General features: G+C 44.1%; 1 protein-coding gene across 5 annotated transcripts in view; it reads left to right on the top strand.

The window, feature by feature from the left end:
- Positions 1 to 14,152, top strand: part of LOC106562829 (ral guanine nucleotide dissociation stimulator) — a 131,406-nt gene that overhangs the window by 91,726 nt on the left and 25,528 nt on the right. For 4 of the 5 annotated variants that reach the window (XM_014127855.2, XM_014127853.2, XM_014127851.2 and 1 more), the window contains exons 2-5: positions 7,812 to 8,146; positions 8,930 to 9,004; positions 9,868 to 10,061; positions 10,486 to 10,604. In XM_014127855.2, coding sequence (XP_013983330.1) covers positions 7,812 to 8,146; positions 8,930 to 9,004; positions 9,868 to 10,061; positions 10,486 to 10,604 — 723 coding nt within the window. The remainder of the gene's footprint in view (positions 1 to 7,811; positions 8,147 to 8,929; positions 9,005 to 9,867; positions 10,062 to 10,485; positions 10,605 to 14,152) is intronic. The other variant, XM_014127852.2, reaches the window with a different exon arrangement.

Here is a 14,152-nt window from a genome sequence, read left to right as displayed (position 1 = left end):
ACACACTCTTGAGAAACACACAAACATTCGCACACACCACACACTCACATACACACACACATACAGACAGACACACACTTTTAGACTAATGAGGATTGCACTCAGTCTTTGTGTGTGTGTGTGTGTTGTGTGTGCATACTTGTGTGTTCTGTTAGTGTTCATGTTACGTCCACGAGCCCCATTGTGGTTATGCTTCCAAATTACAATGAGGGAAAGGAACCAGGTCAAGCTTGGAGTGAATAGAATACTTGAAAAAGAGAGAGGTAGAGAAAGAGAGAGAGAGGTAGAGAGAGACTATTTTCAAATGTGTCAAACAGAGGGAGAGAAGAAATTAGTAGGGAGGGGAAAAGAAGGGCAGGAGAAAAGAGAGAGGGAGGGAGGGAGGGAGTGGGCTTGGTGGTCAAAACATAGTCTGGCCTAGACTTACAGCAGGGGTGGGCAATTCCAGTCCTCCAGGGCCTGATTGGTGTCACAGTTTTTCCCCAGCCCCAGCTAACACAAGTCCTTATAGCATTCTTAATACAGTAATACTCCAACAGCATTTCCTTATTTACTTTCTGTGGATTGTATCTCGGTCTAAAACTCAACAAAACACACAGTCGTGGTTTGTATTGGCAGTTGAAGAAATGTTGCTTTATTTCAACATGGGCTGATTTCACCCAGTTGCATATGGCCCCCATTCTAATCCCTGTACCATGGCTTCAGGTCTGTGATCTATGTGTGTCATTCCTCTAAAACTGGATGACTAGCTAGCTAACAAACATACAGTGCAGATAAAATCTTCAAATTCAATATTTTACACAATACCTTATCACAGCACTGGCAAACCATGGTTGATCAGCTGCCTAACCAGAATGGCTGACCTTCATCCCATCATAAGAAGGTTCATGTCCATTCTAGTATTCTAATTCTATAGGTCATTATCAATAAAAGACCCCATAGTCAGAAAAACAAATGTCAAATGTCATTCTATCATTAGAGTTATACAGCAAGTAACTGCATGCTTTTGTAACATATACACTGGGAGTCAGGAAGCAGGTGCAGAAGGTGAGTTTAATAAAGAACCGATACAGCCACATACTGAATGTGAAAGAAAACAATACAACCTAATGACTGATGTCAACTGAGGGCTAAATAAAGGGGAAGTAATCAAGGAGAAAATTATGACCAGGTATGCGTAATGATGGTAACAGGTGTGCGTAATATAGTTGCCAGTGCCGGTGGTTAATATACCGTCAATGTCGAGCGCTGGAGGGACAGCTTTTCATGATCATGAAACATCAATTGATCATGTAATTCCAGATACTTGAGGGTACCCTATCCATTTGGCATGTAGCTAGCTAGCTAAGAAAACAACTTGTAATTTAGCTTGCTTCATCAGAGATTAGCCTTTTGGAAAGAGCTTGACATCGGCAAGTCGTCGTCCTGGTAAAGTTGTCAGTCAGACTACTGTCATCACCACTATAGATGGCCATATACTTGGATATAGCCATCTAGTTTATCCCCTGAAAGTTAGCTTACCATATTGACTTGATCTATTATTAGCTAGCTAGCCAATTTGACGTGGTCCATCAATCAATGTAGCCTGTCATGTCTGTCAGCAGCAAATCGTGATTTTAACACTTCAAATCAATGTTTTAAAGGGGATGTTAGCTAAATTCGCTAGGTAGGCCTGCATTGGTTGGAGAAAAAAAAGTACATTAGGTCTACATACCACTGTACAAAGTTTCTACCGTTAGCTTGCAATGTAAACATTACCAGCTACTGTACATTGACAAATGCGCCCTTATTCTGCTTGAGGCAGATCCCACAAACGATAAGAAATGAACCTTAACAATTTAATTGTCAGGTATAGCCCAGTTTTATATCACTCCAGTGATGATTTTAGGATGTAAATCTTGGTGGGGCAAAAAAATATACTCTACTGTTCAAAAGTTTGGGGTCACTTAGAAATGTCCTTGTTTTAAAAATAAATACATTGTCCATTTATTTAACAATGCCTTGAAAATGTCCTGGTTTCCATGTGTTTGATGCCATTCCATTCACTTCATTCCATCCATTATTATGAGCCGTCCTCCCCTCAGCAGCCTCTACTGGGCTGCTCTGCCATGAAAACCCATTTCATGAAACTCCCGACAAACAGTGCTGACGTTGCTTCCATAGGCAGTTTGGAACTCTGTAGTGATTGTTGCAACCGAGGATAGATGATTTCAGCACTCGGCGGTCCCGTTCTGTGAGCTTGTGTGGCCTACCACTTCACAGCTGATCCGTTGTTGCTCCTAGACGCTTTCCACTTCACAACAACAGCACTTACAGTTGACCGGGGCAGCTTTAGCAGGACAAAAATTTGATGAACTGACTTGTTGAAAAGGTGGCATCCAATGACGGTGCCACATTTAAAGTCATTGAGCTCTTCGGTACGGGCCATTCTACTGCCAATGTTTGTCTATGGAGATTGCAAGGCTGATTGTTTGATTTTATACACCTAGACAAATTCACTAATTTGAGGGGTGTCCACATACTTAGGTATATATAATGTAGCTCACAGAGTCCAAAGGTTTGCTTATGTGGCACTACTTTGCATCAACGTAACCACCTCTTTGTAAATAATAGTGCACACATAGATATGGGAAATTAGCTTGGACTGCAGGTCCATTCTCAACCCATCCATCCTCAACCCATCCATGATTCCAGAGGAAGGATGTCATACCTTTCTCTTGTCCTAGTACAGGGGACACACACAGTTGTCTAGGATGTGTCTGTCAGGATGTACTTTTCCTTTAAACTCTCTTTTTTCCCCAGGAACAACTAGTAGTTAGTTCAATGTCCCACACACACACACAAACCCACCACTTGGCAGTGCTACACCTTGTGTATGTCAGACAAAGTAGACAAATGCAGGCAAACATAAGTGCTCCTCATAACTACAGCCAGGAGTGTACGTGCAGTGTGTATGTGTGAGGTCCCTTCTTCTTGTCTTCCCATCTCACTTCCATCTCTTCCCACTCTCCACAGAGAGCAGAGAAGTGCCCAAACTTCAAGACTCCCCTTGTAACCCCCCTCTGAAGTCTATGACTAAGCATCCGTGTGCTGTGTGTGAAACTTTCCCAGAATAGGCTGCATTATTTTATTTGACCTTTATCTAACTAGGTAAGTCAGTTAAGAACAAATACTTATTTACAATGACAGCCTAAACCAGGACATACCAAGAAGCTCTCTCTCTGAGCAACAACCAATACAGGACATACCCAGAAGCTCTCTCCTCCTAACAAAGGAACACTGGCTTTTAAAGCTGCAGAAGGAGTCGGTAATTGAAAACAGCTGTCATCATCAATGGGGCCGACCAATCGGCTGCTTAGGACTTCAGGAAGCCATTTCCTGAAATACACACACAAACACCCAACACAGAAACTGGGGAATGTAACAGACTCCCTATCATGGCCGGATGTGATACAGCCTGGAATCGAACCAGGGACTGTAGTGAAACCTCTTGCACTGAGATACAGTGCCTTAGACCACTGCGCCATAATAACCCCTCTCACAGCAGCACAGCTTTGCCTTAGTACCACACAAACACACACATGAACACGCACACACAAACACACACAGTGATTATACACATGCAAAAAAGTCCCTCTCCCTCTTACTTCTCCCTCTCACTTTCTTTCTCTCTCCCTTTCTGTCATCCCTCTTTCCTTTTCATCTTCTATGTCTATCTTCACCCCCCCCTGCCCCCTCTCGATCGATGGCGGCAGGGCGAGAGTGCCGGTGAAGCGCCAGTGGAATGTCTGTAATAATTATAATATTGAGAGGAACCACACAAAAGTGACAGAGGGAGAGATGTAGAAAGGAAGAGATGAGGGGAAGTCGAGGAATTCAAGCTAGTGGTAGTCATAGCGCCTGCCAGAAGGGGGGCAGGGAGGTGTGTGTGGTGTGTGTGTGTGTGTGGTGTGTGACAGGATTTTAAGACCCTGAGTCACATCGAGGGGAAACTGAACCAGACCTGGCTGGACTGACACTTTAAGATTGTCAAAGTAATCCAAAGGCTTTCAGTGCTCTCACTTTGTTGTATATACTAAGAAAAGTCAGTAGGTCATTGTGAATGGTGCTCGGTTCTGTGTGTGCGAGTATGTGTGTGTGTCAGCCAAACCCAAGCCAACTGTGCGGTCCAAGCTATCTGGTGACTCACCAATTGGAGCCTGTTGATTGACAAACCCTTCCTAATGTGCCTTTCAGCATATCTAGTGTGTGTGTGTAATCTTCCTCCCATTGTCTTAGCAACACCATAAACAGACCATACATGTGTCTATTTTAGCGTAACTGTACCTAGCTGTAGGTATATCCTCACTACATACAGTAAATCCTACTATTACTAACCTCTCTGGACTAGGTGGGATGTTTGCGTCCCACCCTAGTCAACAGCCAGTGGAATCCCGTGGTGCGATATTCAAATACCTTAGAAATGCTATTACTTCAATTTCTCAAACATATGCCAAATTTACACCATTTTAAAGACAAGACTCTCATTAATCTAACCACACTGTCCGATTTCAAAAAGGCTTTACAACGAAAGCAAAACATTAGATTATGTCAGCAGAGTACCCAGCCAGAAATAATCAGACACCCATTTTTCAAGCTAGCATATAATGTCACAAAAACCAAAACCACAGCTAAATGCAGCACTAACCTTTGATGATCTTCATCAGATGACACTCCTAGGACATTATGTTATACAATACATGCATGTTTTGTTCAATCAAGTTCATATTTATATCAAAAACCAGCTTTTTACATTAGCATGTGACTAGCATGTGACTAGCATTCCCACCGAACACTTCCGGTGAATTTACTAAATTACTCACGATAAACGTTCACAAAAAACATAACAATTATTTTAAGAATTATAGATACAGAACTCCTTTATGCAATCGCGGTGTCCGATTTTAAAATAGCTTTTCGGTGAAAGCACATTTTGCAATATTCTCAGTAGATAGCCCGGCCATCACAGGCTAGCTATTTTGACACCCACCAAGTTCGGTACTCACCAAACTCAGATTTACTAAAAGAAAAATTGGATTACCTTTGCTGTTCTTCGTCATAATGCACTCCCAGGACTTCTACTTAAACAACAAATGTTGGTTTGGTTCCAAATAATCCATAGTTATATCCAAATAGCGGCGTTTTGTTTGTGCGTTCAAGACACTATCCGAAGGGTGACGCGCCCGGCGCGTTTCGTGACAAAAAATGTCAAAATATTCCATTACCGTACTTCGAAGCATGTCAAACGCTGTTTAAAATAAATTTTTATGCGTTTTTTCTTGTAAAATAGCGATAATATTCCGACCGGGAGTCGTTGTTTTCGTTCAAAGACTGAGAAAGTAAAATGGACTCTTCACGTGCATGCGCACGCCCGTCTCATTGTTCTCAGATCGACCACTTACCAAATGTTTTTCAGCCAGTAACTGCAGAGTCATCATTCAACGTTCTGGCGCCTTCTGAGAGCCTATGGGAGCCTTAGAAAGTGTCACGTTACAGCAGAGATCCTTTGTTTTGGATAGAGATGACAAAGAAGGCCAAGAAATGGTCAGAGAGGGCGCTTCCTGTTTGGAATCTTCTCAGGTTTTGGCCTGCCATATGAGTTCTGTTATACTCACAGACACCATTCAAACAGTTTTAGAAACTTTATTATATGCATTATATGCATATTCTAGTTACTGGGCAGGAGTAGTAACCAGATTAAATCGGGTACGTTTTTTATCCGGCCGTGCAAATACACCCCCTATCCCCAACAGGTTAAAAGCAGACATTTTGGAGAGTTCTATTGCAGTTGACATACACACTCTCCAAATACTCACACACAGGTTCAGATCTGATGTACTGTACACACTGTGCACACACGCATACAGTACACACAGACAGTACAAACAAACTGGAACTGATATTACTCTCTGTGGAGCCATGGTTATCTGGAGTGTTGGATGACATACCAGAACAGCCAGACAGGGCCAGGGCCAGACTAAAGGGCGGATAGATTGATAGGCAGGCAGGCAGGCAGGCTGGCAGGCAGGCTGGCAGGCAGGCTGGCAGGCAGGCTGGCAGGCAGGCTGGCAGGCAGGCTGGCAGGCAGGCTGGCAGGCAGGACAACAACAACAACAACAATGCAGCATCTGTGTCCACTCTCCTTGAGCGATTACATTCCCTAACCCTGATAAACCCTTCTATGTTTTCTTCTTATCCCCCTTATATGGAAGAGGCTCTCTCTCTTTTACTTCCTTGAAGTTAGCTAAAACATATACTGTTCGTATACTGTATGCGCGTTCTGGGTGTAGGTGCGTTCTGGGTGTAGGTGCAGGCTTTTGTTCCAACCAAGCACTAACACATCTGATTCTCCTAATGAAAGACTTGAATAAAGACTATGATTAATTTATTAGTAGAATCCATCACGTTACTGGTTGGCCAGAACAAAAGATTGCTGTAGCATGTACATTATATCCTGACCTATAATAGCTCAATGAACGTATCAGTCATGAAACTGAGTGTTTATGTAGTCGTAGACATCACAGCATAACTGTTCTCAGATTAGCTTTCTTGGCACAGACTGACACTGATACTGAATACGTGACACTGCACATGCTCACGTTCAGTAAATATTTATACCACATGTTTTATAATATCAAATATTTGCCTGGCGATTTTCAGTCCAGCTCAAAACTTCCTCAGCATGTCACAGAAAGGCTGTCTGCCTTCAACGTCAGACTGTTGACCCATCTGATGCATGGGTGTCCCCTATCTACGGTTTAACTAAATTGGATAGTTAAATAGAGTCTTGGCAGTGGCATTCGACATTGTGATCAAAACTTTGCATTGTGAATCATTCAATGCAATCCCAAATAGATGCAGTGCAGTGCTAAAAAGCCAAAAGCTATAGCACCTACTTTAAAAACGGGGTTTTTACATTTTTTTATTTTATACTGTCAAAATATCCTCCAATGTGTCTGCAAGCAAACCTGAGCCCATTATGTCCATCCTCTACCACCACAGCTGTTCAGTCCTCACTCTGTTTACGAACATCCACTTCTGCTATCAGCCCTTATCCACATCCTGTATGCCAACCGTTAAGAAGGCATGCCCTGTGCTGTACCCTTGTGCTGTGCCCTGTTCTGTACCCTTTTCCGTACCCTGTTCTGTGCCCTGTTCAGTGTTGTTCCCTGTGCTGTGTCGTGCTGGTGAATAGCTGGCTGGGGAACCAAAAACTACAGGGAACAGATTGTGGCAAAACATTGAGTCGAGTGCCATAGTTGGTTTTGGCCCGAGGCTAGGGGCTAGTTAAATTGTGAGATATTGAGTTGGACTCAGATAGAAAAAGAATCCATAAAAGAACAAATGGGTCACAGGATGGTGGAGTGAATATTGTTTGGCCAGAGTGATATGGGTTTTAGCCCAACAAATCAACAGAGGGAGAGAGGCCAAAAGCTTGTGATGTCTGTCACTGGATAATGGGACTATAGCCTAGACCAGAGGCAAATAAAATCACTTCCTTCTAAAATTGTCACACAATAATACAAATAATGTGTGAAGGGGAATACTCCAATACTGTATTTTACAGCAATATACATGTAGTCTATTAATCAATGGTTATATGTAATGCATGGTTCGATGTGTAACTAAAGAAAAGCCAGCCCTTACCTTTTGGAGAAATACCAGAATTAGTATGGACCAGGCTTCATTTTATTGTCACGTGTGTGGAAAAAAGAAAGAAAGAGTATTTAAACCTCTCTCTCTATCTCTCACTTTTTCCCTCTGTCTTTCAGAATGCGACCCAGGAGATTGGCGAGGAGGTGGAGGACGGGGTGGTATACACCATCACCCTGCGGAAGGTGCAGATGCTCCACCACCACCACCACCCTGGCCACCACATTGGTGGCAGCGGGGCCATTAAGGGCCAACGCTGGCTAGGTGTGGACGCATCGCTCAGCCTGTATGAGACGTGCAAGGTGCGCACCATCAAGGCAGGCACGCTGGAGAAGCTGGTGGAGTACATGGTGGCGGCATTCCGGGGCAACGACTCCACCTATGTTACCATCTTCCTCTGCACCTACCGCTCTTTCGCCTCCACCAAGCAGGTCTTGGACCTGCTGCTCAACAGGTGAGTAGAGGGGGAGAGAGGGAGGTAGGGATACATTGGTGCATAAATGGATGGATAGATGGATGAATTTACAGATGTATGCATGGGTGGATCCATCAGTTGATTGGTGGAAGAATTATAGATGGATGGAAAAGGTGGATGGATGGAGTGATGCATGAATGACATGATGAATGGAGGGTGTGGACGAGAGGGTGGAGGAATGAATGTCTTGATACAGGGATGGATATATGAATGGATGGATAGATAGGTAGATGACTAACAAACTGATTTCCACTGATCTAATGTCCATTGCTCGTGTTTCTTGGCCCAAGCAAGTCTCTTCTTCTTATTGGTGTCCTTTACTAGTGGTTTCTTTGCAGCAGTCCGACCATGAAGGCCTGATTCATGCAGTCTCCTCTGAACAGTTGATGTTGAGATGTGTCTGTTACTTGAACTCTGTGAAGCATGTATTTGGGCTGCAATCTGAGGTGCAGTTAATTGTCAATTTCTGAGGCTGGTAACTCTAATGAACTTATCCTCTGCAGCAGAGGTAACTCTGGTTCTTCCTTTCCTGTGACGGTCCTCATGAGAGCCAGTTTCATCATAGCGCTTCATGGTTTTTGCGACTGCACTTGAAAAAGCATTCAAAGTTCTTGAAATGTTCCTCATTGACTGACCTTCATGTCTTAAAGTAATGATGGACTGTCATTTATCTTTGTTTATTTGAGCTGTTCTTGCCATAATATGGACTTGGTCTTTTACCAAATAGGGCTATCTTCTGTATACCACCCCCACCTTGTTCAGGTATGCCAAGCTCCAGCACCTGCCTGGCTCAGAGGGCCACAGACTGACTCATGATGATCGCACAGATCTGAGGAAGTAAGTCTCTGTCTGACTCAGAAACACATTGTGGACAATACTTCTCTCAAATAGCCTCCTTTTCAACACATACTGTACTGTGACAGAAAACAGAGAAACTTACATAATTTTCACATTTTGTTGCCAGGAATGTGTAATATTTACACCTACAAGACATTATTCTAAGACATAAGAAAGGAAGCCACTTCATCTGTCCTACAAGCTAGTATAGTTGTAGGATCTTAATTTGATCATTCTTTTGTTGCTGAGGATTTTATTTCGCTGCAAGAAATGCAGATGAGCTTCATGATTTACATAAATTCATTGAAAACCTGCACTAACACACTGTTATAGTAACAGTATTCCACTTTTAATGTAGCTTCATTTTGACCAGCTAATATCCAACCCACTGATCAAGAAACACTATGGACTAAACACAGGTCAAATTAAAATCCTACATCTGTGTACCTCTTTTTTCTCCTTGCCACAAACACTATTCTGCTGACGTAAGCAGTTTTGCCATTATGGACATTGGATATGTTTCTATTGTGTTCATATAGGTGTTATACCGCATTACAAAGTTTGTCATCATTGTCCTATAGGTTGTGATCCATATCCTCAGGGCACTTTTTTATATATATATATCTTTCCTGTCCTTCTCTGACTTTAAGCAGCTAGGTAGCTAGTCCCTTTATTTTTCCACTCTCCTTTATTTTCACTCTCCCATCCTTTTCCTGTACTTGATACACCCCTCTCTCTATGTACTTTATCTTTCCTATCTCTCAACTCCATTTCCCTCTCTTTTTTATTATTATTAAAGGTAGAGAAATGTGTCATCCAAACTCTCTCCATCGCTCTCTCTCTCTCTCTCTCTCTCTCCCCAGCACGATATCCTCCATTTTGGGGGCATGGCTTGACCAGTACTCTGAGGACTTCTGGAATCCTCCGGAGTACAGCTGCCTGCGACGTCTCATTTCCTACCTGCACCTCAACTTCCCGGGATCGGACCTGGAACGCCGCGCCTGCAACCTCCTGGCCCACTTCGACCGCCGGCAGCTCCAAGAGCCCGAGAGTGAGTGTAAGGCACTCACCTAACCCCCAACTAAACTTATGCACTTTGAACCCTGACCCCAGCTCCTAAACATGGTCATGTAGAGTCCATATAATTCGTATTAAGTAGAAGGCCAGAGATGTTTTGGGTGGTACTCCAAATAAGAGAACACTGCTGTTTGTGAATCCCTTTTTGTGTTACAGACAAAACTGTGTGACGTGGTCGTGGGTGTCATGCAGTAAAGTAGGACCAGCACAGTCAGATGCTCTATTAGTCAAACACACACCTGTATTAGCTTACGACATTTCGATCTCCATTTTCAACGAAAGTTATATCTGAGTGTGGTGGCCCTCCACTACATTAAGGACTTTACAAACCCCAGCCGCTCATAAAAAGTGGTGAAAGTGTGTTTGACGTAATTAAGCTAATGAGTTGTGATGTCATCCCTCAGCGCTGGACCATGGCGGCTATCCTTTCACCTTATTGGAGAATGGCTACGAGGATGACCGACTGGACTTTCTGAACTTTGACCCAGCGGTGGTAGCCGAGCAGTTCACCCTCATGGACGCGGTAAGATGCCAAAACATTACAAAACTCAGATTCCCAACAGCACATGTCCTTGTACTAACAACATATGCTTATACAGTATTAACTCAGTTTTTGTTCGATTTTTCAATTACATTTAGTCTATTATTTTACATCATCATTTTCCACCATTGCACTTTATAGTGTTTAGTTACTTTCTCATTGTTTTCAAAAAGTTTGTGTATTTTTCCGCCAGATTTGATCCAAAATGAAAAATGAAACGCTGTAACTCTGTCCCCTTGTGAGCATCGGAGCCGAGATAGAGTCCTGCACGCGTCAGTTTTTTGGAGCCGCACCCACCCCACACTGGCCACATCAATTCCATGCCCCACCTGATAATAAACATCAGGACAGATTTTTCTCCACAACCCAACCAACCCGCATGGAGTTGATCAGAGAGCCGATCCGTGATCCGCCAAATAACATCAATTTATTTAATTGTTTTTATGACTCCAGAGTAGTAGGCTTTTAGGCTATTGCCATTCCCCACATTAATTAGTCTGCATGTCTATTCAATAGTTGGATACAAGGAAAACATGCCATGAATTAAGAACAATAGGCCTGTCTTCTTATTTTCACAATGCACATTGACAACTTAAAAGCCTTTGGAAAAAAGTCTTCTTCTTACGTAATGAAAGCCTAATAGCCGAGAATAACAAAACAATATGTTTACATTCAATATTGTTTAGATAATCATAGTTTAATTGAAACTTAAATGTACAGTTCCAAGAATCAACTAGATTATATGCTGAAAAAATTGCCTAGGTGTCATGGTTGTCGAAAGGAGGAGTGGACCAAAGTGCAGCGTGTGTGTCGTTCCACATTTTATTAATACTGTGAAACTATGCAATACATAAATAAACTGAATGACAAAAAAAAAAAAAACGTGACGCAGAGGTGAAACATACACAACTCAAAATTAATCTCCCACAAACCCAGGTGGGAAAAAAAACTACTTAAGTATGATCTCCGATTAGAGACAATGAGGACCAGCTGCCTCTAATTGGAGATCATCCCAAACAAAACCAACATAGAAATACAAAACTAGAACATAAACATAGAAATAGAAAACATAGGGGAAAAAATCCTGTCACGCCCTGACCTACTCTACCATAGAAAATAACATCTTTCTATGGTCAGGACGTGACAGTACCCCCCCAAGGTGCGGACTCCGACCGCACCTAAACAACAACAATCCCCCCCCCCAAAAAAAAGGGAGGGCAGGCTGGGTAACTATTGTCTATGGCAGCTCTGGTGCAGTACCCATAACCTTCTCATCCCGCGGATCCTCCCACAGAGGAGGCGGCTCCGGTTCGGGGCGTAACCCCCGCGCCGCCCGCTGATCCCTCTGCTTCTGTACCACCGGACCGTGGATCGTCGCTGAAGACTCCGGGCTGCGGGCCGTCTCAGGAGGTTCCGGACTGGGGACCGTCTCAGGAGGTTCCGGACTGGGGACCGTCTCAGGAGGTTCCGGACTGGGGACCGTCGCTACAGGCTCCATGCCATGGATCATCACTGGAGGCTTTGTGCCATGGATCATCACTGGAGGCTCCGGGCCATGGATTATCACTGGAGGCTTCGTGCCATGGATCATCTCTACAGGCTCCGGGCCATGGATCATCCCTACAGGCTTCTTGCCATGGATTATCCCTACAGGCTCCGGGCCATGGATTATCCCTACAGGCTCCGGGCCATGGATCATCACTGGAGGCTTCGTACGTGGAGCCGGAACAGGTCTCACCGGACTAGGGAACGTTGCTGGAGGCTCCGGACTGGGGAACGTGGCTGGGAGCTCTGTACTAGGGAACGTCGCTGGAGGTCGGGTGCGCAGAGCAGGCACAGGGTATACTGGGCCGTGGAGGCGCACTGGAGGTCTGGCTGGATGCTTACTTTAGTCCGGCAAGGGCGGGTCGCTGGCACAGGACGAACTGGGTTGTGCAGGCGCACTGGCGACACAGTGCATATAACTGGCGCAGGATATACTGGGCCTTGGAGGCACACTGGAGGTCTGAAGCTTATGACTGGCACAACCTGTCCTGGCTGGATACCCCCCGTAGCCTGGCAAGCACGGGGTATTGGAACAGGTCGCACTGGTTTGTGCTGGCGAACTGGGGGTACCGTGCGTAGAGCTGGCGCAGGATAACCTGGGCCGAAGAGACGCACAGGAGACCAGGAACACTGAGCCGGCACAATCCTTCCTGGCTGAATGCCAACTCTAGCACGGCCACTGTGAGTAGCTTGCACAGAGCGCACTGGGCTGTGGCTGCACACTGGAGACACCGTGCTCATTACCGCATAACCGGTGCCTGACCAGTCCTATTCTCCCCACGGTAAGCACGGGGAGTTTGCTCAGGTCTCCACCCTGACTCTGCCAATCTCCCCGGCTGCCGCTTGTGCTTGTCTCGTTGCCGGGCTAATTCCTCTTCTCGTCGCCGCTCTGCTCTCGCTGCCTCTACCTGTTCCCATGGGAGGCGATCCCATCCATCCTGGATCTCCTCCCACGTCCAGGATCCCTTGCCGTTCAAAATGTCCTCCCAGGTCCACTCCTGATCACGCTGCTTGGTCCTTTTGTGGTGGAGATTCTGTCACGGTTGTCGAAAGGAGGAGCGGACCAAAGTGCAGCGTGTGTGTTGTTCCACATTTTATTTATACTGTGAAATTATGCAATACATAAATAAACTGATAAACAAAAAAAAAACGTGACGCAGAGGTGAAACATACACAACTCAAAATTAATCTCCCACAAACCCAGGTGGAAAAAAAACCCTACTTAAGTATGATATCCAATTAGAGACAACGAGGACCAGCTGCCTCTAATTGGAGATCATCCCAAACAAAACCAACATAGAAATACAAAACTAGAACATGAACATAGAAATAGAAAACATAGAAAAAAAACTGGCACGCCCTGACCTACTCTACCATAGAAAATAACATCTTTCTATGGTCAGGACGTGACACTAGGCTACATTTATTTATTAGGATATTTGCTACTCAAACTTTTACCAGCCTCACAGGTTTAAACTTTATATGGCCTGTGTATGGTCTAAATGAACTAAAGCCTGAATTAACATAATAATTAACAAATAGTTAACTGAATTATTGTAAATAAATACCTGCGTGCACTTTTGCACTTTTTATCCATCTACCGGGTTGTTGTCCTCCTTGTGCACAATGACTCCAAAATTCTTCCACTCGCGCAACACGTTTCCATGATGGTGTAGCCTATTCCACCATCATAACCTTTCTTCTGTTACGTTAGACATTTTCGCGTGAGCTAGGAATCAGGGAAAATAAACTTAGCAACATTATGTTGCGTGGTGGAAGGGAATATATAAACTCTGCACGTGGACAAATTAGGAATGTTTCAGCACCACACAAATAATGGATAGTTCCCCGCTCCACTCTCTCGCTGCGTGGCTGTCTGCCTCACCGCTCACCTAGCCTAATGGACTTCGCAACACAATTCATCACAACAAGCTCCTGTGTTTGTAAAAAATATATTATCTTGATTTAAAAATGTTTTCCAGAAT

Source organism: Salmo salar, chromosome ssa11, assembly GCF_905237065.1.
Source record: "Salmo salar chromosome ssa11, Ssal_v3.1, whole genome shotgun sequence".
NCBI classification, from domain to species: domain Eukaryota; kingdom Metazoa; phylum Chordata; class Actinopteri; order Salmoniformes; family Salmonidae; genus Salmo; species Salmo salar.
This window is presented reverse-complemented; position numbering and strand designations above follow the sequence as displayed.